The 25,660-nt window shown below is 41.4% G+C and overlaps 1 protein-coding gene across 2 annotated transcripts in view; it reads left to right on the top strand.

The window, feature by feature from the left end:
* FSTL5 (follistatin like 5) overlaps positions 1-25,660 on the top strand; it is a 1,189,778-nt gene that overhangs the window by 646,641 nt on the left and 517,477 nt on the right. For both annotated transcript variants that reach the window (XM_073644479.1, XM_073644487.1), the window contains 2 exons: positions 17,206-17,402; positions 20,194-20,314. In XM_073644479.1, the coding sequence (XP_073500580.1) occupies positions 17,206-17,402; positions 20,194-20,314 (318 nt within the window). The remainder of the gene's footprint in view (positions 1-17,205; positions 17,403-20,193; positions 20,315-25,660) is intronic.

Below are 25,660 nucleotides of genomic sequence, written 5' to 3' on the forward strand. Positions count from 1 at the left end.
CCTCCTGTTCCTCCTTGCACAAAGGCGGAGGTAGTGGTCCTGCAGCTGGGTTGTTGCCCTGCTACGGCCCCTTCCATGTCTCCTGGTGTACTGGCCTGTCTCCTGGTAGTGCCTCCAGCCTGTGGACACTACGCTGACAGACACAGCAAACCTTCATGCCACAGCTCGCATTGATGTGCCATCCTGGATGAGCTGCACTACCTGATCAACTTCTGTGGGTTGTAGAGTCTGTCTCATGCTACCACGAGTGTGAAAGCACAACCAACATTCAAAAGTGACCAAAACATCAGCCAGAAAGCATTGGCACTGAGATGTGGTCTGTGGTCCTCACCTGCGGAACCACTCCTTTATTGAGTGTGTCTTGATTTTTGCCAATAATTTCCATCCATTGTCTATTCCATTTGCACAACAGCATGTGAAATTGATTGTCAATCAGTGTTGCTTCCTAAGTGGGCAGTTTGATTTCACAGAAGTTTGATTTACTTGGAGTTATATTCTGTTGTTTAAGTGTTGCCTTTATTTTTTTGAGCAGTGTACATATATATTTATATATATATATATATATATATATATATATATATATATATATATATACAGTACAGACCAAAAGTTTGGACACACCTTCTCATTTAAAGATTTTTCTGTATTTTCATGACTATGAAAATTGTACATTCACACTGAAGGCATCAAAACTATGAATTAACACATGTGGAATTATATACTTAACAAAAAAGTGTGAAACAACTGAAAATATGTCTTATATTCTAGGTTCTTCAAAGTAGCCCCCTTTTGCTTTGATGACTGCTTTGCACACACTTGGCATTCTCTTGATGAGTTTCAAGAGGTAGTCACCGGAAATGGTTTTCACTTCACAGGTGTGCCCTGTCAGGTTTAATAAGTGGGATTTCTTGCCTTATTAATTGGGTTGGGATCATCAGTTGTGTTGTGCAGAAGTCTGGTGGATACACAGCTGATAGTCCTACCGAATAGACTGTTTGAATTTGTATTATGGCAAGAAAAAAGCAGCTAAGTAAAGAAAAACGAGTGGCCATCATTACTTTAAGAAATGAAGGTCAGTCAGTCCGAAAAATTGGGAAAACTTTGAAAGTGTCTCGAAGTGCAGTTGCAAAAACCATCAAGAACTACAAATAAACTGGCTCATATGAGGACCGCCCCAGGGAAGTGTAAAATACCTGGCGGCGTCCTTGCATAGTGGTCCATCTCCCACTGTGCAAGAGCGCGCACTTGATTTCCAGTCCAGACTGCCACTCTGGCTTCTTTCCATACTGTCTGCTTTGCTCTGCTCTGGCTGCTTAGGGCGACGCCCTCCGAACTTCCTGTTTCTTGTAGCTGCTGCAGACACACCCCTAATGCGTTCTCAGCCTATTGCTGTCTGTCACCTGGTATTTAAACCAGCTCCTCCTTGGATCCTTGCCTGAGCATCTTGTTCTGTCAGTTGGCTTCTAGTGACTGATGTGCCAGGTCCTGTGTATGTTTGCTACCTTGCGGCATCAGTTCCCGTGTCTGAACTGTGTCCTGTCTGTGCACTCTAGCCAGCTGTATTTCTGCCTTTCCTGGAGGCTGTAATTCCAGGCCCGTGTGAACTTGCTCTTAGCCTGTTCATCCCGCCCTCTGGGGGCCGCATACCCAGACTCTCTTCTGTATCTCGCTTCAGTAACTGTTCTTGTCTGAACTGTCTTCTAGCTTCTTACCTGTTTTGTCTTTATGTCCGTTTGCTCCCTTTTTCTGCAGTGTCTGAACCAGCACTTGGCTTTACCTAGGCTCGTTCCTGCATTTTGTTGCAGTAACTGTTCTTGTCTGAACTGTCTCCTAGCTTCTTACCTGTTTTGTCTTTATGTCTGTTTGCTCCCTTTTTCTGCAGTGTCTGAACCAGCATTTGGCTTTACCTAGGCTCGTTCCTGCATTTTGTTGCTGTAACTGTTCTTGTCTGAACTGTCTCCTAGCTTCTTACCTGTTTTGTCCTTATGTCCGTTTGCTCCCTTTTTCTGTAGAGTCTGAACCTGCACCTAAATTCTACTCGCTGTCATTGTACTTCCGTTTGTGAGTTGGAGTCCTTTCGCTACTTCTTTGCAAGTACCTTGTGTGTATCTGGTTCTGCCTTTCTTTTCCAGTCTGTTCCGTGAGAACAGAGCCCTGTCCCCTTTGCTTTGTCTTTGTTTACCACTTCGGCGATTTATCTCTGTCAAGTCTTACTTACCGCTTCCGCGGTTTCGCTCTGCTCAGCCTTGTCTACCGCGTCTGCGGTTTCACTCTGCTCAGCCTTGTCTACCGCGTCTGCGGTTTCGCTATGCTCAGCCTTGTCTACCACGTCTGCGGTTTCGCTCTGCTCAGCCTTGTCTACCGCGTCTGCGGTTTTGCTCTGCTCAGCCTTGTCTACCACATCTGCGGTTTCGCTCTGCTCAGCCTTGTCTACCGCGTCTGCGGTTTTGCTCTGCTCAGCCGTGTCTACCGCGTCTGCAGTTTTGCTCTGCTCAGCCCTGTCCACCACGTCTGTGATTTTGCTCTGCTCAGCCCTGTCCACCGCATCTGTGGTTTTGATCTGCTCTGCCCTGTCCACCACGTCTGCGGTTTTGCTCTGCTCAGCCTTGTCCACCGCGTCTGTGGTTTTGCTCTGCTCAGCCTTGTCCACAGCGTCTGCGGTTTTGCTCTGCTTAGCCTTGTCCACCGCATCTGCGGTTTTGCTCTGCTCAGCCTTGTCTACCGCGTCTGCGGTTTCGCCCTGCTCAGCCTTGTCTACCGCAACTGCGGTTTCGCTCTGCTCAGCCTTGTCTACCGCGTCTGCGGTTTTGCTTTGCTCTGCTTGATTACCGCATCTGCAGCTCTGAACCCATCTCTCAGTCTGTACTGGACCCTACCCAGCCTGCGCTCTAGCCTGCCTGTTCCTGTTTTCCCTGGAGTGGGTCAACAGCCGTGTCCGGGGTCTGACCTTGTGTGGCACCTGGTCCCTCTGCTCCATTGCTCCCTGGTGCACTGGCGTCGTATGCCGTCAAGCGACCTTGGTCGGATCGGGCAGATACATAGTTACGCCCCTCCAGGCACTCTCCGCTTCATGGTACAGTGGAATCACTAATTACGCACATGCCAGTCCAGTCTGTCCGGGCGCGTGCATTACAGCATGCTCAGGCCATGGTTCCCGTTGAGCCCCACGGCCTTCGCTCTCTGAGACGTTTTTCCAGCTAATACATGCATCTAGAAGAAATTTTTATTTTTTTATTTTTTTTTTTGCTACAAGCTGAGTTCCAGGTCGAATTACGCACCCGTCCAGATGGAGCTTTCTGCACCCATTCCTGCGGATCCGCCACGGTACTATGGGGATCCAAGACAGAGTCATGCATTTGTGGAGCAATGCATGCTACACTTCAAGTTCTACCCTTTTTATTTTCCCACCGATCGGGTTAAGGTGGGATTCATTGATATCTTACCTAGCGGGTGATGCCTTGAAATGGATCACCCCCCTATGGGAAGCACAGGATCCTATCGTCCTGGACCTGCAGCCCTTCCTGGTGGCCTTTTTAATGGTCTTCGATGACCCTAACCCGGAAGCCCCTGCTGAAGCTTCACTTCCCAATATCCCGGAGCAGCCCCGATGGGTAACGTGTGTGGGTAGCGCACTAGTCCTCCTGCCCGAAGAGACTACTGCCCACCCAGAATCCTCACAGGATGATTAAGCTCTCCGGAATACTTCTCCCAACCTCAAGAGGCAGTCCAGACGTGCTAGGCGTAGAGGCAAGCCGTCACGCCAGGGTCTGTCCTCCCAAAGACCTCCTGACCCCAACCTTGAAGTCCCTGCTGAAGCTTCACTTCCCAGTATCCCGGAGCAGCCCCGACAGGTAATGTGCGTGGGTAGCGCACCAGTTCTCCTGCCCGAAGAGACTGCTGCCCACCCAGAATCCACACAGGAGGACTTCCTGCACCCGGTATCTGATACTTCACCCACTTTACCCGGTGAGCCTGTCCAAGGGTATTCTGAAGAAGTGATTACCTCCGAGTCTGTGCACCTTTACAACCTGGCGGAGGACCCCCTGTTGCCTCCTGAATCCTCCGGGATACCACTTGATGACCAATGGAGAGAGACTTTCCTACACCCGGTACCCAATACTTCGTCTGCTCCATCCTGTGAGCTTGACAAAGGGTACCTCAAAGTGGTAGTTACCCCCGAGTCTCTACACCCCTCCCACTGGACAGAGGACCTCCAGTTGTCTCCTGAACCCTTCGGGGTGCTACCTGGTAGCGAATGGACAGAGACTTTCCTATACTCTGTACCTGATACCTCGCCCGCTTCGTCCAGTGAGTCCGACCTAGTGTACTCCAAAGCAGAGGTTACCCCCGAGGCTCTACACCCCTCCGACCAGGCAGAGGACCTCCAGTTGTCTCCTGAACCCTTCGGGGTGCTAACTGGTAGCGAATGGACAGAGACTTTCCTATACTATGTACCTGATACCTCGCCCGCTTCGTCCAGTGAGTCCGACCTAGTGTACTCTGAAGCAGAGGTTACCCCCAAGTCTCTGCACTCTTCCAACCCAGTGGAGGACCTCCAGTTGTTTTCTGAATCCTCCGGGTACCACCAGATAACAAAGGGACAGTGACTTTTCTACACCTTGTACCTGATACCTCGCCCATTTCATCCTGTGAGCTTGACAAGATGTACCCCGAAGCAGAGGTTACCCCCGTGTCTCTGCACCCCTCCAACCCAGCGGAGGACTTCCAGTTGTCTCCTGAACCCTCTGGGGTGCTACCTGATAATAAGTGGAGAGAGACTTCCTTGTGTGCTGTTCCTTGTACTCCACCCGTTTCGTCTGTTGCTGAGGATGTCTGGATAGGAGGCCGCATCCTAGCTACCCAGATGAGACCAGTTTTGTCTCTTCCTGTGGACAGTAGAAGTAATCTCCTTGAAGAGAAGGATTGGCCCTCAAATTCCCTGTGGAAAATTCTGGCAGGCCTGAAGAAGAGGGGGCGTAAGGGGGGGTACTATAACATACATGGCGCAGTCCTTGCATAGTGGTCCATCTCCCACTGTGCAAGAGCGCGCACTTGATTTCTAGTCCAGACTGCCACTCTGGCTTCTTTCCATACTGTCTGCTTTGCTCTGCTCTGGCTGCTTAGGGTGACACCCGCCGAACTTCCTGTTTCTTGTAGCTGCTGCAGACACACCCCTAATGTGTCCTCAGCCTATTGCTGTCTGTCCCCTGGTATTTAAACCAGCTCCTCCTTGGAATCCTTTCCTGAGCATCTTGTTCTGTCAGTTGGCTTCTAGTCACTGATGTGCCAGGTCCTGTCTTGCCGTATCAGTTCCCATGTCTGAACTGTGTCCAGCTGTCTTTCTGCCTTTCCTGGAGGCTGTAATTCCAGGCCCGTGTGAACTCGCTCTTAGCCTGTTCATCCCGCCCTCTGGGGGCCGCATACCCAGACTCTCTCCTGTATCTCGCTTCAGTAACTGTTCTTGTCTGAACTGTCTTCTAGCTTCTTACCTGTTTTGTCTTTATGTCCGTTTGCTCCCTTTTTCTGCAGTGTCTGAACCAGCACTTGGCTTTACCTAGACTCGTTCCTGCATTTTGTTGCAGTAACTGTTCTTGGCTGAACTGTCTCCTAGCTTCTTATCTGTTTTGTCCTTATGTCCATTTGCTGCCTTTTTCTGTAGAGTCTGAACCTGCACCTAACTTCTACTCGTTGTCAATGTACTTCCGTTTGTGAGTTGGAGTCCTTTCACTACTTCTTTGCAAGTACCTTCTGTGTATCTGGTTCTGCCTTTCTTTTCCAGTCTGTTCCATGTGAACAGAGCCCTGTCCCCTTTGCTTTGTCTTTGTTTACCGCTTCGGCGATTTATCTCTGTCCTGTCTTACTTACCGCTTCGGCGGTTCCTGCCCGCTCAGCCTTGTCCACCGCACTTGCGGTTTCGCTCTGCTCAACCTTGTCTACCGCATCTGCGGTTTCGCTCTGCTCAGCCTTGTCTACCGTGTCTGTGGTTTCGCTCTGCTCAGCCCTGTCCACCACGTCTGCGGTTTTGCTCTGCTCAGCCCTGTCCACCGTGTCTGCGATTTTGCTCTGCTCAGCCTTGTCCACCGCATCTGCGGTTTTGCTCTGCTCAGCCTTGTCCACCGCGTCTGCGGTTTTGCTCTGCTCAACCTTGTCCACCGCATCTGTGGTTTTGCTCTGCTCAGCCTTGTCTACCGCGTCTGCGGTTTTGCTCTGCTCAGCCTTGTCTACTGCGTCTGCGGTTTCGCTTTGCTATGCTTGATTACCGCATCTCTGGCTCTGAACCCGTCTCCCAGTCTGTACCGGACCCTACCCAGCCTGCGCTCTAGCCTGCCTGTTCCTGTGTTCCCCGGTATGGGTCAACAGCCGTGTCCGGGGTCTGACCTGGAGTGGCACCTGGTCCCTCTACTTGGTTCCTCCCTGGGGCACTGGCGTCGTATGCCGTCGTGCGACCTTGGTCGGATCGGGCAGATACTTAGTTACGCCCCTCCAGGCACTCTCCGGTTCATGGCACAGTGGAATCACTAATCACGCACACGTCAGTCAGTCCGGGCGCGTGCATTACAGGAAGGAAGACCAAGAGTCACCTCTGCTTCTGAGGATAAGTTTATCTGAGTCACCAGCCTCAGAAATCGCAGGTTAACAGCAGCTCAGATTAGAGACCAGGTCAATGCCACACAGAGTTCTAGCAGCAGACACATCTATTCAACAACTTTTAAGAGGAGACTTTGTGTAGCAGGCCTTCATGGTAAAATAGCTGCTAAGGACAGGCAACAAGCAGAAGAGACTTGTTTGGGCTAAAGAACACAAGGAATGGACATTAGACCAGTGGAAATCTGTGCTTTGGTCTGATGAGTCCAAATTTGAGATCTTTGGTTCCAACCACCGTGTCTTTGTGCGACGTAGAAAAGGTGAACGGATGGACTCTACATGCCTGGTTCCCACCGTGAAGCATGGAGGAGGAAGTGTGATGGTGTGGGGGTGCTTTGCTGGTGACACTGTTGGGGATTTATTCAAAATTGAAGGCATACTGAACCAGCATGACTACCACAGCATCTTGCAGTGGCATGCTATTCCATTCGGTTTGCGTTTAGTTGGACCATCCTTTATTTTTCAACAGGAAAATGACCCCAAACACACCTCCCCGCTGTGTAAGGGCTATTTGACCAAGAAGGAGTGTGATGGGATGCTACGCCAGATGACCTGGCCTCCACAGTCACCAGAACTGAACCCAATTGAGATGTTTTGGGGTGAGCTGGACCGCAGAGTGAAGGCAAAAGGGCCAACAAGTGCTAAGCATCTCTGGGAACTCCTTCAAGATTGTTGGAAGACCATTTCCGGTGACTACCTCTTGAAACTCATCAAGAGAATGCCAAGGGTGTGCAAAGCAGTCATCAAAGCAAAAGGTGGCTACTTTGAAGAACCTAGAATATAAGACATATTTTCAGTTGTTTCACACTTTTTTGTTAAGTATATAATTCCACATGTGTTAATTCATAGTTTTGATGCCTTCAGTGTGAATGTACAATTTTCATAGTCATGAAAATACAGAAAAATCTTTAAATGAGAAGGTGTGTCCAAACTTTTGGTCTGTACTGTACATATATATATATATACAGTACAGACCAAAAGTTTGGACACACCTTCTCATTTACAGATTTTTCTGTATTTTCATGACTATGAAAATTGTATATTCACACTGAAGGCATCAAAACTATGAATTAACACATGTGGAATTATATACTTAACAAAAAGTGTGAAACAACTGAAAATATGTCTTATATTCTAGGTTCTTCAAAGTAGCCACCTTTTCCTTTGATGACTGCTTTGCACACTCTTGGCATTCTCTTGATGTGCTTCAAGAGGTAGTCACCAGAAATGGTCTTCTAACAATCTTGAAGGAGTTCCCAGAGATGCTTAGCACTTGTTGGCCCTTTTGCCTTCACTCTGTGGTCCAGCTCACCCCAAACCATCTCGATTGATTTCAGGTCTGGTGACTGTGGAGGCCAGGTCATCTGGCGTAGCACCCCATCACTCTCCTTCTTGGTCAAATAGCCCTTACACAGCCTGGAGGTGTGTTTGGGGTCATTGTCCTGTTGAAAAATAAATGATGGTCCATCTAAACGCAAACTGGATGGAATAGGATGCCACTGCAAAATGCTTTGGTTGCCATGCTGGTTCAGTATGCCTTCAATTTTGAATAAATCCCCAACAGTGTCACCAGCAAAGCACCCCCACACCATCACCCCTCCTCCTCCATGCTTCACGGTGGGAACCAGGCATGTAGAGTCCATCCATTCACCTTTTCTGCGTCGCACAAAGACACGGTGGTTGGAACCAAAGATCTCAAATTTGGACTCATCAGACCAAAGCACAAATTTGAACTGGTCTAATGTCCATTCCTTGTGTTCTTTAGCCCAAACAAGTCTCTTCTGCTTGTTGCCTGTCCTTAGCAGTGGTTTCCTAGCAGCTATTTTACCATGAAGGCCTGCTGCACAAAGTCGCCTCTTAACAGTTGTTGAAGAGATGTGTCTGCTGCTAGAACTCTGTGTGGCATTGACCTGGTCTCTAATCTGAGCTGCTGTTAACCTGCGATTTCTGAGGCTGGTGACTCGGATAAACTTATCCTCAGAAGCAGAGGTGACTCTTGGTCTTCCTTTCCTGGGGCGGTCCTCATGTGAGCCAGTTTCTTCGTAGCGCTTGATAGTTTTTGCAACTACACTTGGGGACACTTTCAAAGTTTTCCCAATTTTTCGCACTGACTGACCTTCATTTCTTAAAGTAATGATGGGCACTCGTTTTTTTTTACTTAGCTGCTTTTTTCTTACCATAATACAAATTCTAACAGTCTATTCAGTAGGACTATCAGCTGTGTATCCACCAGACTTCTGCACAACACAACTGATGGTCCCAACCCCATTTATAAGGCAAGAAATCCCACTTATTAAACCTGACAGGGCACACCTGTGAAGTGAAAACCATTTCCGGTGACTACTTCTTGAAGCTCATCAAGAGAATCTAAGAGTGTTCAAAGCAGTCATCAAAGCAAAAGGTGGCTACTTTGAAGAACCTAGAATATAAGACATATTTTCAGTTGTTTCACACTTTTTTGTTAAGTATATAATTCCACATGTGTTAATTTATAGTTTTGATGCCTTCAGTGTGAATATACAATTTTCATAGTCATGAAAATACAGAAAATCTTTAAATGAGAAGGTGTGTCCAAACTTTTGGTCTGTACTGTATATATATATATATATATATATATATACACTTGGGGCCGAACAGCTAGGGGTGCAATTAGGATTATGGACTAAAAGTACAAAACATGGGTGTTCTAATATATTATGGCAGAGGCATATCTTGGGGGGAGCAGCCGGGGCATGTACCCCGGATGCAGCTGGCAGGGGAGCGCAGTCAGGCCACCTAATGTGGCGATCTGAGGTGTCTCCCCCGGCAGCTGCATTCTGCCACCCTCCAGACTGAGAGTTGGCCGTTCTCTGAGTTGAGTGTCAAGCTGCCCCCCGGCTCAGAGAAGCTTCAGACATGAGTACAATTGAAGCTCTGAGCTCCAGGCCAGAGCGACACCAGCAGCGTGATCAGGTCATGTGATCAAGCTGCTAAAGTCACTCACTGGCGCTGCAGAGGTTCACATTGGTGAAAAGTGCTCTATGCTCCAGAGCTAAAGACACCGAAGATGTAATGGAGGGGATGATTCATTGTGGGGGTGATTTATGGTATGGCTGGGGGGAGATTTTCTGGGGAGGTGATTTATGTTGTGGCTGGGAGGTAATTTATTTTATGGCTGAGGGGTGATTTATTGTATTGCTGGGGGGAGATTTACTATGGGGAGACTTACTATGGGGGAGATTTATTCTATGGCAGGGAGAGATTTACCATGTGGGGAGATTTATTGTATGGCTGGGGAGATTTACTAGGGGAGGTGATATTTACTATCGGGGGTGATTTATGGTATGGCTGGGGGGTGATTTACTATGGGGGGTAATTTATTGTATGGCTGGGGGAAGATTTATTGTATGGCTAGGGGGAGATTTATTGTATGACTGGGGGAAGATTTATTGTATGGCTGGGGGAGATTTATTGTATGGCTGGGGAAAGATTTTGTGTGGGGGGAGATTTATTGTATGGCTGGGGGAGATTTAGTGTGGGGAGATGGGTGGAAGAGATTTTGTGTGTGGATAATTGGTGCGGACACAGAATGGGGAAAATGGGTGAGTACGCAATATGGGGAGCGAAGGAGGGGAATGTATATGGACACAGTATGGGGAGCGAGGGTGATGTGATGTGTGCAGACACAGTATGGGGAATTGGGGGGATGTGTGGGGAGGTAAATATATGAGGAGACAGTATGGTTAGCAGGGGGGCTATGAGAGAAGAAAGTATGAGGAGGATGAGGGGAGGGGGAAATAATGGGGGGAGAAAAGCGTGAGTGGGCACAGAATAGAGACTGAGTAGTGCTGGGGGTGTAGTATATGGGGATAGTGTATGGGCACAGCCAGGAGGGGACAGTAAGCCAAGGAAGGAGAATGTGATGAGGGATCACAGTACAGAGACTGTGCCCTATAGGGGGGAAACAGTGTGAGAGGATAGTGTGAAGAGGGGGCCCAGTATGGTAAGTAGAGGGCAGTGTGGAGAGCATGTACCATAACAGGGACAGTGTGGGGATCATATTTTATGCAGGGAATATAATGAGGGGCAATTATTTATTCAGTGGCTCAGTGTAGGGCAGATATTTTTATTTAGGAGAATAATAATGGTACTGCTATCTTTAAGGGTGTCGTGTTGGGATGTGCTCCAGAAGACCAGAGAAGATGGAAGTCTGCAGCGACAGAGCTGTGGAAGAAAAAAAGTCATCATGGAGTCTGGACAAGATGAAGAAGAAAAGAAAGAGAACAACTCCAGAGACAACGTCATCTATAAGGTACCTGGATGATAATCTTTATTTGTGACACTGACTAATTCTCAAGTTTTTATTTGTTTAAGAGGTTAAAATGGGTTGTCCGAGTTTGTGATAAGTCTGCAGTCACTCTGTGTGATTGCAGACTTTTGAATTCTCACAATGCGCACCTCATGCTGTCAGGATTCTCTGGTGCCAGCGATTTGCACACATGTGTTCACGTGCCGACTAGACAATGACAATGAATTGAGCAAGGCTAGACACATCTAATCGGAATGTGGCCAGAAATATACAAATCTCATACTTGTACAAGGGAGAATACTAAAAGTTTGCAGTGCATGCGCTGTGATAATTTAGAAGTCTACAGTCACATAGTGACTGTAGACTTTTATCTCACACCTGGATGAGCCTTTTAATTATAAAATGAAGCCCTGTAGCATGTCAATCCAAACAGTGTGTAATATACTCACTGTCAGGATTAAATTTGCTTGCATGGCATGGTCACCTCACTCATTTGCGATTTTCATACTTACGGTCATGTGACAACGAGATTCTCTTCCTGCTTCTCTTAGTTTTTACTGAACATTGAGAGAATTAGAGAGAGCAGCTCGTCGACATGTGACTAAGTGTGCAAATCACATATGTGCTGGGGGGGCGCCAAACTGAATTCTTGGCCCGGGTGCCAGGACGCCTAGATACACCTCTGTATTTTGCTAATATATTTTAGTTTCCTCTTTGTGAGATTTTTTTTCATTTTTAATAAGAATTAGTGATAATTAATGCGTCTAATTCATGACCTTTCTTATCATGACATTTGAATACATGTAGACTGAGTTAATAAATATTAATATTTTATAATTAGGCAGCAAAGCCTAGATAAATTTACAAAAGGTATTAGACAATTCCCTGTGTTATCTGTGTTAAAATACAAAAACATATCTGTCAGCTTTTAATTATTGCATATTGGATTCGAATCCGAACAAGTTGTAGAGAGATACAATAATGGTTATTGTATCTTTTAGTAATTGTTGTAATATTTCATGTCAGGCTTCTGCTAATAATTGGGTCTTTTCAAAGTTCTACAATGAACACTTGTAATGATTCCTTGCTTTCTATTGAAATCCATGTATAGTACCAGCAGCTTGTCCTGCTTTTGTGTCTAAAGAATAGATCTATAAGGATAAACTGATTTATCTGATAAAAATGTCTGTTTGGCTCATAATTATATAATCTAAAGTTGAAAAAGAATACTGTGCTGTGCCAAGTTGATATTAATAAATCATAGTTAATTCAAAATAATAAATGGAAAGCAAAATGAATTACATTTACGATAACACATAAAAATTGTTTTAATCTGTGCGTAAACGTAATTGAAGAAAAGAATCAGAGTAGCAAAAATAATTGATCATATATGTAAATTCAGCAAATTTAATGTCAATACTAGTTCACAGCTATTAATGGTTTCTAAGGACAGTGAAGTCTAGTCTGATCTTTTATTAATTTAAAATTTAAACCATTCAAGTGTAACTGTCACTTCAGAACTTGCAGCAGAATGTCTGGATCCGCTATAGCTCCTCCCTCCCCTTTCCCCTCTCCATAGAATTTTATGAGCATCAACTGTTATCTCATGTCTCAGTAATGAGAAAATCTTTATCCAATGAAGTCAAAGTTGACATGTGGATTGAGGGTGAATGTTCAGCCTAGGAGGAGAGAGAAGCCGATTTATCTTAATAAAAATAATACAAAGTTTCTTATGTTCACTAGTACCATTGATGAAAAAATAATAATAATAAAAACTATGACAGTTAATCTTTTAAGATTGAGTAATTTTTAGCTTTTAGGACTACGGAAGTTGTTTGAAATGTAACTTGAAGCTCTTTAACCCCAATGTAAATGCGTAGTCCTTAGATGAATCTTGAAGATATACAGTATACAGTACTGTGCAAAAGTTTTAGGCAGATATGGAAAAGTACTGCAAAGAAAAGAAAAGTAAAAAGAAAATAATTTGTTTATATCTATTAACAAAATGTAAAGTGAATGAACCAATGAGAAACCTAAGTCAAACCAACATTTGATGTGAAAAAACATCACAGAAAAAAAAACAAATAACAGCTTTACCAACACCAGGTCAAATTACCAATGCACAAGCAGGATGCTGTAGACCCCCGTGATAAAGGCAGGGGCAGCACAGGTGCATAATACTGATGCAAAAGCCACCCCCTCCATGAATTAGCAGATATGCGAGTGGCTGTGTAGTATCAGAAATGCACACAGATGGAGCTTGTATAGGATGCCAGTCACATGGATAGGTGTGGTGCACAGTATCTGGCTTACAGCCTATTAATGACTCCCATAATTTTAAATCGAGCGGGCTGCCTGGCACTATATACATGCACCCCACAGGAGAGACTCCCCAATTCACCCAACCAACAATAAAGGACCAGGCTGCATCCTGCAAAAAATGTTCAACAAAAGGATGAAAAATAATGTATAAGATAAATACATTACATGAGGTATTGGTCGATATTTTGGCCCAAATACGCAAGCTCGCAACCCGCATCAAGGGTCCTCATTACTTGCGAGTCCCTACTCTAAATTTAAATAATATTTGATGTGACCATCTTTTTCTTTCAAAATATGATTCATTCTTCTAGGTACACTTGCACACAGATTTTGAAGAAACTTGGTAGGCAGGTTGATCCAAACATTTTGGAGAACTAATCACAGATTTTCTGTAGATATAGGTTTACACAAATCCTTCTGTCTCTTTGTTATCCCAGAAAAATTTTATAATGTTGAGTCAGGGGTCCGTATAATCATTTCATTGCTCCTAGGACTCCTTGTTCTTCTTTACTCTTAAGATATTTCTTAATGGCGTTAGCTGACTGTTGGGGGTTATTGTCCTGCTTCAGAATAAATTTGAAGCCAATCTGGCAGCTCTCTAGTGGTATTGCATATTTTTATTCCGCTATCCAGTTCTTCAGTAAACAAACTATCTTTTGTTAAAGCCAAATATTTCAATTTTTGACTTATCAGTCACCTGCTGCCAATTTTTTTATAACTCAGTACCTATGTTTTCATGCATACTTGCTTGGTCTTTTTTCTATGTAAGAGATATGGCTTCTTCTTCCGTTAAGACCTGTTCTGGCCAGGGTTCTCCAAATAGTAAATGAGCATATCTGGGTCCCACTGGTTGAGCGCAATAGGGTTTTATCCGGTTGACAATAAAGATAAAAATAAGGTTATGTCAGCCTGGTAAGTTTGTGTTCACACAGCAATATTAAGGCATAGAATCCCAGCTGCTGCAGGTCCACCGGTCCTCACGCCAGAAATTTTACATCTAAAACTGCACCTAAAATTTTATTCACCGCAGCACGGAACATCCACAACTCCCCAGTCTATATGAAATTACTGGCTGATTCTTGCTACTTTTGAGCTTATGGCATTGCAGGACATCTTCTGAGTTCAATGGGAAGTAAGCATGCTTTGTCTCTGATCTGTTGCACTAAATTTCCTTGGTCTACCAGATCATGCACGGTCCTCAATTTTGCCATTTTCTTGGTGCTTCTTCAAAAGAGCTTGAATCCCCAGTCTGAGTTGAAATCTTTGCTAGAGAGAGACATTGCTGATGCAGTAGAACTACCTTGTGCCTTGTTGTTGTGCTCAGCTTTGCCATCATATATGCTCTGTGACATGACTGATACATATAATTATACATAAATAAATATATATTTATATATATACACATAGGTATACAAGCTAAAGAATACAGCAGCACTCTGTAAGCACTAAAATATATGCAAATATTGAATAGGTGAAACTTGGACTGCTTTGCTACTATATAGAATATATTTATAGAATGAAGGTATTTAGCACACAAAGTGGACAATTCCAATTCAAGAGAGCCTACCAGCTCTATTTGTGTATTCCTTGCATTTTTTCAACCTTGATTCATCAGAGTCACTCCAAACATCACTCTACAGTATGCATCAGACTCAATGTGTTTGACCGAGCATTGGTAAGGGGAACAGCAGTGTCACTAACTTGGCATTCCCTCTGTCATTGAAGCTCTTGCATGCTGCGTTACATGAAAGACTGTTCCACTCTCAAGCTTTGCTTGGAATATCTACCCTATTTTTCATAAAAATGTTTTCATAATTTTATAGATTATTATTATTGATGGCTTTGTTCATAATTTTCACACATCTGTAAAATATTTCTTTCTGCTACTTCTTCATCATGAAACTATGTGAAAGGTGGAATGAGAAATGCAAAGAAATATATGCATAGTGTTAGGCTGTTGCTAGATTCAAAATGGGTCCAGAACCTTCGGTGGTCTCCCATTGTGGTCCAGCCAGGGCTGATGCTGCTCAGCATCATCATCATCAGCCTCAACACCTACCTGGTCCACGACATGCACAGATTGTCTCTCTAGTATTTGTGCCTAGCAATTTTAAGCATAGGTTGCGGAGGTAGACAGGGCTCTTGGAGTCGAAGTCCAGGATTTGCCGCACTGAGCATGCCCGTGACCTGGCACCGCCTTATTTGTCCACGGGTGGCGTCACCAATGGTGCGATGGTGGGCAGGGCTTAGTCTTTAAAACACCCGCCCACAAACATGGCGGCGCTCTCTGATCATAGAGCATGTGATGCTGTTGTGTGGATGACTGTGTTCCACGTAGTTTCCATAGGCAGATTTAGTGGAAATAGGCAGGCTACTGGAAATAGGCAGGTAGCTTCGTCTTGCAGTCTGGCTCTGCCAAAGGGGTCACCTAACACCCCGAGCAGCCTGCAGACGTCCTATCCACGGCTATCCCCTGTCAGCCACGTGGAGTAGTACCCTTCAGTCCGGTAGCACGCCGGCTGGAGGCACGTGTACCCGTCGGCATAGTCACACACGCATCCTTGCGCCGCCAGTGTAGTCCCTGTGCAGTAACAGGTCTACAGGTAGTTTTTCACCGCACATCTCTCGCGCTGCTAACAGAGATTGTGCGAATTGCTATACCCATTCCCGTGTGCAGTAACATGGAAGGGTTTATCATTTAAGTTGGTTGCTTTCCTTTTCACCCGGAAAGTGTTCGACAGCAGTCCACCAGGCTGCATCGCGGACCCCGGGGTCGGTTGCGTTCCATTATAATAAAGTTGTTTGCAACCGCCCTCCTAACACATAGGTTATCTCTGTTCCTTTCAATTCCTCTAAAAAAAATTCAAAATTCAGGTGAACTCATTCAACTTAACAACATTTCTTTCTAGAAACTATCTGTACTACATCAACAAGACTATACTGCATAAAACAGATGAATATTTCACAGATAGTATTATAACTAGGGATGAGCGGACTTGTGGAAGTTCTGGTTCAACCAAACTTTAGTCCAAAGTTCAGTTCCGGTATCAGAACTCTACCCAAACTTGACCTTGAACCCAAACCCCATTGAAATAAATAGGGACCCAAACTTTAGAGATGGAAAATATCTCTCTCTCATGATAAGTTTTTAAAAAAAGATTTTATAGTGTAACTTGCTTGTCTATTTGTTTGCTTTTCTCACATGCTCAAAAATGTAAGAGAGGAATCCAGAGACTCTCCTTCTGATTGACCATTGTTGCCAATGCATTTCATTGGGTGATTTATAGCAGTACTTGAGTAAGGAAAATTAACAGCTACAACCTGCCCCCCTTTCACTATAGCAGATGCGTGATGCTATCCTTGGAGTTTTTTTTCAGCATTAAATGGGATCTGTCAGCACAAAATGACTTTTTAAACCAAGCACAGGCACTCAGTGCACTATGAGCATAACAAAATAGTTCAGAGCACCTTTCCACCTGCTTGTCTTCATCCATCTAAACCCTTTTCTACATCCTGGAAGTCCAGAGCTATAAATCAAGGAAGAGGGGGGGACAGATATAGATCGATAGATAGATAGATAGATAGATAGGCTAAATGTGCACTGTGCATCATTTTGTGCTGACACATTCCCTTTAAGCTCACCCATGGTCAGCACAGTTGGAGCCATTTATATGAACAAGGGTTGCCAATACCTTTAAGCAAATTTTTAGTGACTTTCAATTTACACCATAGTTTTGAAATGTAATTTTGTTGTGGACTTGCTATTAGTTTTATATTATCCAATCGTGTTTACCCTCCTACAGTCATTCTGTATGGCATTCTAATTTTTCTTGGAGTTCACTTTTTTAAAGTAATCATATAAATTGCTTTAAGCCATTGGTGAATAAAAGAAATTACACACATTTAGAATGAATTATCCGTCAGCTGAGGTTTTTTTTCTTTCTTTGCAGGAGACAAGTGTAAAGCCACAGAATACAGCAAGATGAAGAATGCATTATTGGAGTCACAGAACCTGAGATATGTCCAAACGGAAACTGAGAAGGAAAATATGGAAAAATTTGCTTTAAAGAAAACATTGGTTGACCAAATATTTAAGTATTTTGATGAAGATAGCAATGGATTGGTGGATGCTAATGAATTATCTCAGGTATTATAAATTGCATAATTTTGCTACCCACATGCTGTTGTAAAAATTATGATCCAAAATGTTATTTGTCCTTCTAAGCCAACTTTAAAGAATATAGTAATCTCCAAATAGTCTTCTCATTTCTTTGATTTCTTGGGAGTACAAATAATATTCTAATCAAATAAAATCAGTAATTTTAATCTTTTCTATACCAGGAAATACTTTGAGGGTGCTTTCACAATTTTACCCTCTACTTAAAGGGAATTTGTCATACAAGTAATTTGATACTCGAATCGAAAGTGCTATTCTAGTGCTAAGAAATCCTTTTCTGAAATTATATGCTAAAGAGTAGAGATGAGCTAATAATGCAGATTTTTCCTTGTGGATTTAACCAGATGGTAACATTAAAACAACATTATACTCACCTTTCTAGCCCCTCCTCTCTTCACTACCACCCCACCCGGGGCTCATCGAACCGTCCGATTGGTGTCGGCAGCAGTCAATTCCCCAGTTCTTGGTTAATAGCCTGAGGCTTCCAGGTTTGCTAGGCCTGACAGGGTTCTGTGCCTGTTTCTGAAAAGGTCACGACTAACGTTGAGACACATGCTGTCACCATGTGTGCCGAGACCTTTACGGGTGCATGTGCAGAACCTTCCTGAGCCTAGCAAACTTGGAAGACTCGGCATAGCAGCCAAGGTCCAGGGTACTTTACTGTTGTTAATGCCGATCCAAAGAGGCGATGAGGACCAGGCGCGTGGTGGTGAGGACCTGAAGGGTCAGTAGGTGAGGTGAGTATAATGATTTTTATTATTTTTTATATATTACGTTTATCATGCTCTGTCATCAAGAGAGACCCCAGAGCATAATAAAAGACATTAAATTCACATAGAGTAACTTCTCTTCTAATTGAACTTCCAGGGAAAAAAAATGTGCAAACAGGCAAATTTGAATTATGCCTGATCCACACATCTCTTCTAAAAAGGATGAAAGTTCATTGTGGGCATTTCTGCATGTAAAGTGCATCAACCTTCATCATTACTCCCTGACTGTCACCACCCTCTTCTCCTCAATTGTTAGCTATGCTATATGCTTTATTAGGTGTTTAAAGTTAGACTTGATATTTTCGCCTATAAATTCTAGCTATAAGGAAATAAGATTCTATCCAGTTAGTTAGATCTAGACAAGTTGGCAGCTGAGATTTTATGCTGCATAACTAGGTAGAAGAACTTTAGGGTTTTAATTAAGTCCATAAAACAATGTTAATGCTTGAGGAGTTTAGACAGCAAAAAATGATAAAATGATGATACAACAAAAATGTTCTTGTCTCTAATCTACAGAATGTCGTGATGACTTTTGAACAGCATCATATTTAATGTCAAGTGCTACTAGTAATTACAAGTTTATCTGATTAATTTTGGTACATGAGTTTAAAGCTGACTATTTTCTCACAAAACATGTCAATTAGTTAAAATATAAGACAAATAATGCAACTTAAAAATTAAAAGGAGTAAAGTTATGAAAAAAAACTGCATAAAACATTTTTTTTAAATAAGAACAAGTACACAAATGGAGTCAGATTGAGAAATATGATACTCCTGCCTCGTTTTTATGGGGTGTTCCCCTTTCAAACAATTTCTATGCTTGCTGCAGTTTGTTAAAAAATAACAAACTGAACTTTACTCACCTCCCTCAGATCCAACTAAGAGTCTCCACCACTCCTCCTAGTGTCTACCATTGGCTGCGGCACTGACATCATGCCTACAGCACAGGAAGCAGTCAGTGAGATGAGCTCAGCAGCTCTGAGCAGGGTGTTCCATCTACAATGATAGAGCCCCTGAGCTCAGTGATTGGCTGTCATGTTGTCAATGTGATGTCAGTGCTGTAGCCAATGCCAAACACCAGAACAGATGGCAGAGAATCACCGGTGGACTCAGGGAAGGTGAGTACACCATGGTTATGCAACCAGAGCAGAAAATTGTCTGAAAAAGGAAAACCCCTTTAATAATTTGGCAACACAGCTAGTGGAATTAATAGAGTTCTTTTTGGGGTGCATATGACTTATTAACAAACGTTTATTATCACTTTATTAGAAGAAAGACAAACAAAACAGCCATTTTGCCTGTCTTTTTACGTTTTCAATTTTACAGTATGCACCACGCTGCATTAATAAAATCTTAACTGTATTCTGCAGGTCAATACAAATATCAAATATTGGTATATTAAATTTATATAGTTTTAGTTGTTTCCCTTTATAATTTTGTACAATAAACACATACTTAAAAAAACTTAGAGCCCTACGTTTTACACTTTTCCTTCAGAGGAGCTGTATGAGTACTCATTTCTCTGCGTGACAAACTGTGATTTTCATTGGTAACATTTTGCGGTACATTCTCTGGAGTAGTGCATTCCAGAGAATTTGGGTTTCATTAAAGGTATGTTTGCACAACTTCATTTTTAGGCAGGTATGTTCTGTAACCTCCCTGAAAAAGTAGCTAGAATATGCTCAAGTGTTCACTTAGCAATTACTAGACTGCTTTTGAAGGATTTCTAATTAGAATCAACATTTGGTTTCTGTTTGTATATGTGGTATTGCATATATTGTCCTTCTGCACAATGATATTTGCAAGCGCAGTAGTGTTGCACAATTATCTAGCTATGTATTCTTAACGGACAGCGCACAAGTCCGTTTTTCCTACCTGCAGCTGCATCCTCATTTGAGGACTTAGAGGAAGTGCTAGTGTTACACCATATACAATATATTTTATATTTTTACACCTTTTTTATTCTGTATTTTGCTATTTTCTGTTTCTAGGTGATAAGGCAGGAAGGTTTTGGAAAGAATATGTATGAATGTTCTTTATTTGATCTAATAAAATATGATGATTTTAATGGTGATAAGCATTTATCCCTGGATGAATTCTACCGAGCATTACGTGAGTACACATTATAATTATACTTTTTCTAGTACCTTGGTCTATGTGTTATTGTATATAGCTATACAAATCAAACACCCAATAAAAGGGAGAATTAAAAAACCCTTAGGTGAGAGGGTAATAATTTTATTCTATTTCTTACTATTTCCCATAAAGTAACAATATACTCTTTTTTCCCATACCCAGTGCAGATTAGAACTTAACTTTTATTCTCTCTTTGGAAATCATAAAAACATATGTGAATAACATATATGTTTTGTCCCTGTTGTATGTTCGTGGACAGAACATGTACCCATTAAATTCTATACAACTTCAGACCAAAATCCAGCAAGTGAGGAGACTACAGCGATGTGGTGTAATTAAAATTTCCATTTATTTGAAGGATGAAATTTCCATAAAAAATGCACTTACAAAAAGAGCCAATTCACACCATATGAGCAAACAGAGTAATAAAAACGCTACGCGTTTCGGCTTAGAAAAGCCTTAATCATTATACATACATTGGAATACAAGCAGGGTATAGCTGAACAGTATAGATTCTGAATGTTGGAAACAGTAATAAGTATACGAAGCACAATATATACCAACAAAATATATGTATGTGTAGCTGAATAAAAAATATCCCACAGTGGGAGGTGACCAATTTAGTTTGTCCAGTTTATTCCTGCTTTCATCTAGATATCCATATATATCGTACTACCGTATATAATAAAACTATTATTTTCAATTATCCATTGCTGTATACAAAAGATATGTTGGCATTATTTCTTAGTATATATGGAACGAAAAATTACTTAGTTTGCTGTCAAAAAAGAAATGGATAACTTTTTGTTCACAATGACCTGTTATTAATGTGTTATTATTATTATTATTATTATTATTATTATTAATAATCTCTCCTCCACTTATTTCTCTATAACAGTTCACACTCGTTTGGTTTCACTTCCACTTTCCACTTTAACTTCTAGAAATGGTTAAATTGACCATATGTTCCACAATCTGAATATTTATTGCACGTTAATATGTAAGAAAGAGAGAGAGAAATGCACATCGGAGACTCATTTAATTTTTTGGGGTTTCTTTCCTCTCCCATGTAACCTTTATTTATTTAGCAGAGATAGCACTGGATGGTAACATGATCTTAATTATATTGTAAAAGAAGATGCCTTCTAACATTCAAGCCGACAGGTGTTCTTGTATCCAGCTTGAACATCCAGTAGCTTTCCTGTTCAAAATTTTCCTCTTGAAATCACCGACCCGTGCAGATCGTCTTACTCTTTCTATACCACAGAACTTCAGCTTGGTTGTATCACCCCCATGACAAGTAGCAAAATGCCTGGATACTGCTGAAATTCCCACCTTTAAGTCTCTAACTGCATGAGACATATGTCTTCTAATGCGTCTTTTTAAAGGGCCAATTGTACACCCTACATATTGGAGTTTACACTCAATTCACTCCACCAAGTAAACCACCCCTGTGGTGTCTCAATTTGTAAAATCCTGTATAGGGTATGTGATACCTGTACTAACAGAGGAAAAATCCTTGAATTTAATGATATGTTTGCAGCTGATGCATATATTTTTGCCGCAACCATAAAAACCTATGGTTTTTAGCCAGTTCCCATCAGCATTTGATTTATTTTCAATAAATAAGATGGCTGACACCAAAGATCATAGGGGCTTTTTTGGCTGAGAAACGGATTTGGTTGTTTTCTAGCACTTTTTTTACTTTCCTGTCTTGGTACAGCATTGGTAAAAATGTTTTATGAACCCCTACAATTAGATATATTGATGACCTCCTGTTGGTGTGGAATGGCGATGATAATGATGCAAAAGAATTTTTAATCTTTTTGAATAATAATTTCAATCTTAAATTTACTTATAGTTATGAGGAAACCAAAATTAATTTTTTGGACGTCATGCTCCACACCAACAAGGGGTCATCGCAAGTTGTGGTTCTTCCCTACAATAAAGAAACTGATGATAACAGCATTTTAAAACCCAATTCATGCCACCCTCGACACGTGGTGAATAATATCCCATACGGAGAACTATTAAGAGTAAAAAGGTACTGCTCTGACCCTAAGTTAGTCAGTGGTGAAATGAAAAAGAAGTTTGAAAAACTTGAACTTAGAGGCTATTCTTATTAAACATTAAAACAACTGAAAAAAAGTGAGCAAAATCAACAGGGATTTTCTCATTAAAGATAACGTGAAAAAATTACCTACAGATGTCATTTATTTCACCACTCAATACAGCAGGGACTATAATAAAATTATTAATGTTATTAAAACATTTTTACCAATGCTGTATCAAGATAGGAAAGTAAAAAAAGTACTAGAAAACAACCAAATCCGTTTCTCAGCCAAAAAAGCCCCTACAATCGGATCTTTGGTGTCACCCATCTTATTTATTGAAAATAAATCAAATACTGACGGGAACTGGCTAAAAACAACAGGATTTTATGGTTGAGGCAAAAATATATGCATCAGCTGCAAACTTATCATTAAATGCAAGTATTTTTCCTCTGTTAGTATAGGTATCACACACCCTATACAGGATTTTATAAATTGTGACACCACAGGGGTGGTTTACTTGATGGAGTGCATCGAGTGTAAACTCCAATATGTAGGGTGTACAATTGGCCCTTTAAAAAGACGCATTAGAAGACATATGTCTCATGCAGTTGGAGACTTAAAGGTGGGAATATCAGCAGTATTCATGCATTTTGCCACTTGTCATGGGGGTGATCCAACCAAGCTGAAGTTCTGTGGTATAGAAAGAGTAAGACAATCTGCACGGGTCGGTGATTTCAAGAGGAAAATTTTGAACAGGGAAAGCTACTGGATGTTCAAGCTGTATACAAGAACACCTGATGGCTTGAATTTTAGAAGGGATCTTCTTTTACAATATAATTAAGATCATGTTACCATCCAGTGCTATCTCTGCTAAATAAATAAAGGTTACATGGGAGAGGAAAGAAACCCCCAAAAATTAAATGAGTCTCCGATGTGCATTTCTCTCTCTCTTTCTTACATATTAACGTGCAATAAATATTCAGATTGTGGAACATATGGTCAATTTAACCATTTCTAGAAGTTAAAGTGGAAAGTGGATGTGAAAACAAACGAGTGTGAACAATCGTTTGAAGCGACGAATAATCAAGCAAAAAAAAAAATTTTCACAATGACATATTTTTTCTTTCTGTTTCTGTTATAGAGAATTAAGTGGAGGAGAGATTATTAATAATAATAATAATAACAATAATAATAATAACACATTAATAACAGGTCATTGTGAACAAAAAGTTATCCATTTCTTTTTTGACAGCAAACTAAGTAATTTTTTGTTCCATATATACTAATAATAGTTTTATTATATATGGTAGTACGATATACAGTATATGGATATCTAGATGAAAGATGGAATAAACCAGACGAACAAAACTGGTCACCTCCCACTGTGGGAGATTTTTTATTCAGCTATACATACATATATTTCATTGGTATATATTGTGTTTCATATACTTATTACTGTTTCCAACATGCAGAATCTATACTGTTCAGCTAATTTGTTTCAATTCTCTTGCCAGAAACTTCAATGTCAGGACTTTTTTTATAACGTCTGTAGCATTAAATAACCCCAAAAAGAAAAAAGCCTGTCTCCAACTTGGAAATCAAGATGTAACACCTGACCTGAACATCACAAGAATTAATTAGTTAACTGATTGGACTTCCTTTGTCAGTTTGCTGTTCTTTTGTATTTATACCCTGCTTGTATTAAAATGTATGTACCATGATTAAGACTTTTCTAAGCCGAAACGCGTAGTGTTTTTTTTTACTCTGTTTGCCCATATGGTGTGAATTGGCGCTTTTTGTAAGTGCATTTTTTATGGAAATATCATCCTTCAAATAAATGGAAATTTTAATTACACCACATTGCTGAAGTCTCCTCACTCGCTGGATTTTGGTCTGAAGTTGTGTTCAATGCAGAAACCTGCTGCTATCTGAGCTGAAAGGAGGAAACACCGGGAAGGAGTTTATATGTGAGCGGACTTTATCATTTTCTTTGCATAGCAATAAATTCTATAGTACAAGTCATATGTTTGTCTTTGTGGACCATGTGTCCTTAAAAAAATCTCTGAAACATGTGTGTTTTTGATCGTCATGGATCAAAATTACCCATTAAAGTCTGTGGGTCTGTGACAACGCATAGATGACATTAGTGTGCTGTCCATGATTAACATTACAATGTATAGGAGAATCTCAGAAATTTACAGATTTTTTTCTCATACGTGAAAATTACTGATTAAACGTGGAAGGTACATACATCTAGATAAATTCCTTGAGGGGTCTAGTTTCCACAATAGGGTAACTTGTGGGGGCTTTCGACTGTTTAGGCACATTAGTGGCTCTCTATACATCACATGGCATCCGCTATCTATTCCAGCCAATTTTTTGTTCCAAAAATTAACTGGTGCTCCTTCCCTTCCCAGCCCTGCCATGCGCCCAAGTAGTAGTTCTCCATCACATATGAGGTATCGGCATAATCAAGAGAAATTGCAACACAAATTCTATTGTGCATTTTCTCCTGTTACCCTTGTTAAAATGCAAAATTTGGGGCTAAATTAACATTTTTGTGGAAAAAATGTAACATTTTTATTTTTTCCTTCCACATTGCTTTAATTCCTGTGAAGCACCTGTAAGGTGAATACATTTCTTGAATGTGTTTTTGAGCACTTTGAGGTGTGCAGTTTTTAAAATGGTGTCACTTTAGGGTATTTTCTGTCAAATAGGCCCCTCAAATTAGCTTCAAATGTAATGTGGTACCTAGAAAAATCGGTTTTGTAAATTTTGTTGGAAAAATTAGAAATTGATGATAAATTTTTAACCCTTCTACCTTCCAACCAAAAAAGTTATGTTGTTATGTTTAAAAAATTATGCTGATGTAAAGTAGACAAGTGAAAATTTTTATTTATTATTTATTTTGTGTTATTTAACTATTTGGTTTAAATAAATAGAAATAAATAAATGGTTTAAATAAATAAAAAAAATTGCGAAATTTTATACATTTTCACCAAAACTCCAATATTTTCATAAATAAAAGCAAGAAATAGAGGACCAAAATTTACCACTAGTATGAAATACAATATGTCACAGAAAATAATCTCAGAATCTCTGGGATAAATTGAAGCGTTCCACATAAAGTGACAATGGTCAAAATTGAAAAAAATTGGCCGTGTCAGGAAGGTGAAAACAGGCTCTTTTGAGAAAGAGTTAATGATTATTTAATTATTCCACCAGAATTATACTTATAGTGATATTGAATGGTGATATATAATGATAT

The sequence above is a fragment of the Phyllobates terribilis genome, unplaced genomic scaffold (genome assembly GCF_046119375.1).
Source record: "Phyllobates terribilis strain yellow unplaced genomic scaffold, ASM4611937v1 Scaffold_1__5_contigs__length_1240528914, whole genome shotgun sequence".
Classification (NCBI taxonomy): Eukaryota; Metazoa; Chordata; class Amphibia; order Anura; family Dendrobatidae; genus Phyllobates; species Phyllobates terribilis.